The following is a 5,581-nucleotide window of genomic DNA, read 5'->3' as shown; positions in this document are numbered from 1 at the left end:
TAAATGAAGGCACTCAATTTTTTCCCCACTGCTACAAAGAAGCCCGTTAAGGATCCTGCCATTAGTCAGTGGTAAAATATGTATCAGTAGTATACAACAATGTTACTTTTCAGTACTAAAAAAGCATCTATCCAACTCTACCCTGAACGCCTGAGACAAAATAAAATGATAAAGGAACTTTCGATCAATGCTATTCCTCACCAACCCCACCTAGGGCAATTCAAAGGATCATCCTGATCATGCAACTTCAATCCAAAATCACATTTGTTATGGAACAACCTGCAATAACAAGAATAAAATATTAGAACAAAAAAGAAAGCGCCACAGAAATGAATCAACATCATACTTCCATGAATTACAAATTTCTCTTACTTCCCTCCAAGTCCCTGTAAAAACAATGACTTGCAGGAAATTTGGAGGGAGGCAAGAGTGGACGATAAGGACAACATTGCACTCCAAATTGCTGACTCGAACCTTTTTAAACCTTCAATGCAGACTTATGCACCATGGTTTCTTTATGTATTTGATGACAGCTCTTCTCCACAAGATCAAGCAATTTCTCCAAGTTTGCTGACCAGGAGTTTAGAATGTCATTGCTATCCTTTGCACTTTGGAAACAAACTATTCCCATAGGTCTGTCGATCTTTGCCACCAGTGCCTTGGATACAACCATGTCAGAGAGATGCTTCTCAGCCTCCTAAATATTGTAAGGAAAATAAATTAGAGCCTTCGCCAACATATTTAAACGCATCTGAACAATTCAAAACATGCGAGTGAAAATGAATCATGCCCAGTAGACAAACTATAATAATAAGCAAAATGACCATCTTGACAATTAAAGTAATAGGCCTTCATCCCTGAAAACCCAATTCCAACTTTTTCTTCTGTTTACATTGTGCACGAAATTGGCTATTTTCCCATAATTTTAGTCATTCACATATGCCTAAAATCCATATGCCATTTAAGCTAATAATTTGTCACTGTAACACTTTTGGCACAAAATCACAGATTATCATTACAAACCTGGATGCTGAGACACAAAAGCTCTGCAAGTCTCTTCAAAGTGATCCTTGAATAGTACTTTGACACAACAAGAATGTTCTGCCAAGAGAAACAAAACCATTAGTGTCTATGAACCAAAAAACATGCAAAAATAAGACAAACGCCACATGTCCCACAATCCCTCTCAGCCCATAAGGAAACAAGAGGCCCAAAAGCATGTTATGGTGCCAGTCAAATTACATGTTCTATAATTCTTTCCCTCAGATCTTCTGCTGCTTTGTCTCCCAAGTATCCTCCAAGCAAGTTCTTCTCATTCTCAAACTCATTCTTATATGCATCCCAAAGACCTGTCCATTGGATGACCTCCATGGTGACAAGCTGTTTCAACAACAACCTATGGCACAAAATAAATCAAACCGATCAGATGTGATTGTAAATGACAATATACATTAAGAACTTACACAGGGAAGAGAGCAAAAAGACAAGAAAGACAGACTGAGATCAGGATAACATACTTGAAATTTGCAATTTCAGAAAGATTTTTATCTTCCAAGGTGGAATTGAGAAGGCTGGATTGCATTGGATCATATGGGGCTAGAACTAAGTACCAACATATTTTCCTCAGGATCTACAGCAATTGGCAATGGAAAATTTAGACCAAAAGATAATGTCAAGATCAAAATAAAGCTTAACAATAACAGATAAAGAAATTAAGAAAATCAATAAATGAAGGAACACTTACTGGTATCCACTGGGTTGGATTTTCTTTGACAGATGGAATCTCATATATGGACTTATAGCATCGGCAAATCTCAAGGTAATCGTTGTTATGAGAATAATACCTACATGAATAAACATAAGCCAGGATGGCGTGCTTACAAATCACTAGATTAGCATGTTAAGAAACAGGAAATAAAGGACATCACATCATGGAAACAAACAACATGCTGCAAATGGATACTTCCAACATACATTCAAATTATACAAACTCACGCAAAGGCAACCAACTTAAATGGACCAGGCATTGACAATATTCATCAGAGAAATAAATCAATACACCATCATCCAAGTATATCATAATTTTTTAACAACACGACAGTATATATTATATATGAAGCACATTATATGTTATACATTATAACTTCTACAACAAAAATTGATTACGAACATCATATATAATATATCAAGTCGAAGGTCTCAGAAAACTAGTTATATATATGATATCAGAGTTGTGCAAGCAACTCTATTTCTTCCGGGCCTTTTTATGGTTGTCTTTTAGAAGGTTTAGGTTCAAAACTTCCAAATCCCAAACTATAGATTTGTCTGGAGGTAAAGAGATAGGTATGTGGTTTAACATGCCCAAAGCCAAGCTAGAATTCAATACAGCAATGTGAACGCATTATGAGTACCACTTCAGTATCATCCTAGTAGTGTTTCATGGTTGCATATCACCATGCCAAATAGAGCATAAACAAAAGGATATATAGCAATAACAGTCAAATCTGTATGTCCCAATAAACTCTTCGATAAACAGCACTATCCCCCAGAACCAATCAGCAAATCAAAAACAGAGAGTTGGAAGCATTTATATTCCAAAGTTCATCGCAGCAGACACAAACAAATAAAAGCAAGGAAGAAAACTACAGGAGGAACACCCAGGCATGTTTATTGCAAATATACATTGAGTCATAAACTACATCAATACACGGAGGGCAAAGTCTACGCTCCATTTGCCCTTGTCCTTATTGTCGGATCTATTGAGAACACCTTATAAAACCTGATAGAAAAATTCACAGAATTTTCGTAGCTTAAGCCAATAAAAAACCATACCCTCAAATCTTAACAAAACAGAAAAGCCAAAAGGCCAGTGCCAGACATGTATTTATATAGGGTACATAAAGGGAATTAAAAGAAACACTAAACACCCAAAGTTCAGACACAACATTCGTAAGTTAAGTAAACCAAAATTGAACGCTATAACAAGACACCAGGTCAAGGGGATGCAAATACCGAATCATTAATTCATAGTAAATCCGCTTCAATTCCAACAGTGAGGGTATATCTTCAGCAGGCTCCTCAACCACATTATCACCTTCTTTAGGTTTTTTCTTCTCCTTAGATGCATCTGCATCAAATACTCTTGGACTAATCTTTCTTGAAAGTATTTGAGCACGAACATAATCTTGGCGATCTAGGCACAAACGAACCTGCAAGTTCGACGTAAAAGATTGTCAAATCCGAAACTAAATTGCAGCAAAAAGAAATTGATGCATTAAACTTAATATCGTCATTTGGAGAAAGAGAATAATGCCTCGTACTTGCTCAAGAATGAAAGCAATTTTCTCAGTTTTTGCCATGGCACCAAAAGTTTCCACCTGTAAAGGTTTCTCAAACATAAGTCACCTGACAGCTAAATACACAAATTATTTTCAACCGAAAGTCAAAGAAATTCAAAAGTCATAAAATCATGAAAAATCCACTGACCGCAACTTCTTGCATCAAATCAGCAGCTTCAGCTATATGCCCTTGTTGTTCCTTAATCTTTGCAAGTTTCTTTATCAGCCTAGCTCTCTCAATCTCAACATATATCTAGCAAAAGAAAAATTAACAATGCATAAAATATACATCTTAAAGTATGGACCATGTTTGTACCAGGGGATACTAGTTATACAAAAAAGTGTAAAACAAAAAATGCTCACCTTCCCAGCAGACACACTATTTAAAGTTTTGATGAGTTCTATACGAGTATCAAGGTCTGGTGTCTCATCAATATACTGCATGGCCTGCTGGACCATAGCTGTTACAGCCTGTGTACCAAAAAACATAACCTTGTTGCTAAAGGACCAGTTACATGACAAGCAGAGAACATCTAACAGCAAAATGAAATCACAACTTGTCCGCCACACAAGCTTAAAAGATACCCTGCTTGTATGTAGAACTACATGGTAGGGAAATGATTTAACATTACACCACCATCACGGTCCCACAGAAGGGGCAACCTTCTAGCTCAAAATTCCAGCATGAAGAGACATTGTCGAACAGTGCAAACTTTTCGTCACAATGACGGATGAAATTAATGTAATCCAAAGCTTCCCTAATTGCACTTACTTGGACAGTGTCCTATTGGTTCTCAACAAAATTCACACCAACCATCCACCCTAAAGATACTAAAGACTTTGGAATACACAACTAGGATAGAATAGCTAAATACCCTAAGCATTTCGCGTCAATAACCACCAATTATGAAGCGGACTAAACAAGGACAGCAACATCTAAATCCCTAGGACAAAATATACCTCTAGAGAGTGCCATTAAATAATCTCAAAGGCTCAACCCCCGTTAGAAACAAATAGTTACCTGCTTAAGCTGACCGCGTCGTTTCGACAAGACAATAATCTGGTCATTGAGAGTTTTCCAGGCTCGTGCTTCAAAGCACAGCTGCAAAATGTCAGTGACGGCTTTTTTAGTGCCGGAAACGTCGCCGGCGAGTCTCATCTGCTTCTCTACATTCAACAATTGCTCTATTTTGGCGTCTAAATTTCCCGTGCTCTCCTAGAATTTCACAAGAATAATCAGTTTCAGCCATCAAAATCACAGGTTTCAGTAATAAACAAAGGGAGAAGAAGGCAAGCAGCAAGTATAAGCTTCTTGTTAGCAAATTCAAAGATAGGGCTTGGCGAAAAGTAACGAATCATTAAAAAAACAATTAGATCTCAGTGGCATGGATCGTTCTTGAATTTCAAAGTCTTATGGATGAACAGAGTAAATGAAAGCAGTAAAGCAGTCAAAGGAGTAACAGAAACAAAGGTGCATACCATGGTTGTGGGCGAGAGAGATCTCCAATTCAGAAACTCAGACGCCGATAATTGAGAAAACGAAGGAAACGTGCTCGTCAGGAAAATGGTCACTCTTTATGGAGCCTCACGGTGCGATGGGCCTAGCTACCTCCGCCCAGTGGGCCTTCTTATAACTTGTATCAGTCAGGACGACTCGTTTCGTTTCCTTTGAAGCGCGACACATTAAAACTTTTTATTTTTTGGGCACAGTAGATATTACAACCATCAATGGTAAATTAATTTATATTGTACAACTCATTTGCAACAATTATTTCCACACTTACAACTCAACTTCTAGGATTTATAATTCATCTTCTAGGATCTACACAATTTTCATAATTTATAACTAAATATGAAAATAAGCTTTCAAGATTTATATACCAAGCACCATGTTATTTGTCTAATAAACACATAAAAATTCAAGTGGAAACATGCCATTAATATATGATTTTTATGGATGAAGCAGTTTTATTATCTTCATTCATTGAAGGATATTTTTTCCCATTATGTATAATTTAGATTCTTTGATTAAGTAAGGCGTGATTGGTTTATTTGCATTATTTTATGAGACGTCACTTCTCAAAAAAAAATGTATTTCAAGAAAATTAATATAAAAATTACTTAGTTAGTTTATATTTTTTAAAAATAAATAACAATTTGATTTTAAAAATATATGATTTTTAAATTGAAGACAACATGCTAAAAAAGTAGAACTTAACTAGATATTATTTAAGGAAAACATT

General features: G+C 36.2%; 1 protein-coding gene across 1 annotated transcript; it reads right to left on the bottom strand.

The window, feature by feature from the left end:
* Positions 1-4,943, bottom strand: LOC129309716 (26S proteasome non-ATPase regulatory subunit 12 homolog A-like). Its single transcript, XM_054951399.1, has 12 exons — positions 4,818-4,943; positions 4,360-4,554; positions 3,702-3,809; positions 3,487-3,591; positions 3,321-3,377; positions 3,013-3,209; positions 1,745-1,844; positions 1,518-1,630; positions 1,243-1,396; positions 1,024-1,101; positions 475-697; positions 1-279 (listed from the first exon to the last, which is right to left on the bottom strand). The coding sequence occupies exons 1-11, from the start codon at positions 4,818-4,820 to the stop codon at positions 479-481; spliced, it is 1,329 nt and encodes a 442-aa protein (XP_054807374.1). The 5' UTR covers positions 4,821-4,943; the 3' UTR covers positions 1-279; positions 475-478.
* Positions 4,944-5,581: the final 638 nt, after the last annotated feature.

The sequence above is a fragment of the Prosopis cineraria genome, unplaced genomic scaffold, assembly GCF_029017545.1.
Source record: "Prosopis cineraria cultivar Desert tree isolate PC_DT_omini unplaced genomic scaffold, ASM2901754v1 PC4, whole genome shotgun sequence".
Classification (NCBI taxonomy): domain Eukaryota; kingdom Viridiplantae; phylum Streptophyta; class Magnoliopsida; order Fabales; family Fabaceae; genus Prosopis; species Prosopis cineraria.
This window is presented reverse-complemented; position numbering and strand designations above follow the sequence as displayed.

Coding starts and splice junctions, on each gene's coding strand:
- LOC129309716 (XM_054951399.1), bottom strand. Junction 1,845..3,012: donor TACTATGAATTAATGATTCG/GTATTTGCATCC, acceptor TTATTCATGTAG/GTATTATTCTCATAACAACG. Junction 1,631..1,744: donor ATCCAACCCAGTGGATACCA/GTAAGTGTTCCT, acceptor CAATTGCTGTAG/ATCCTGAGGAAAATATGTTG.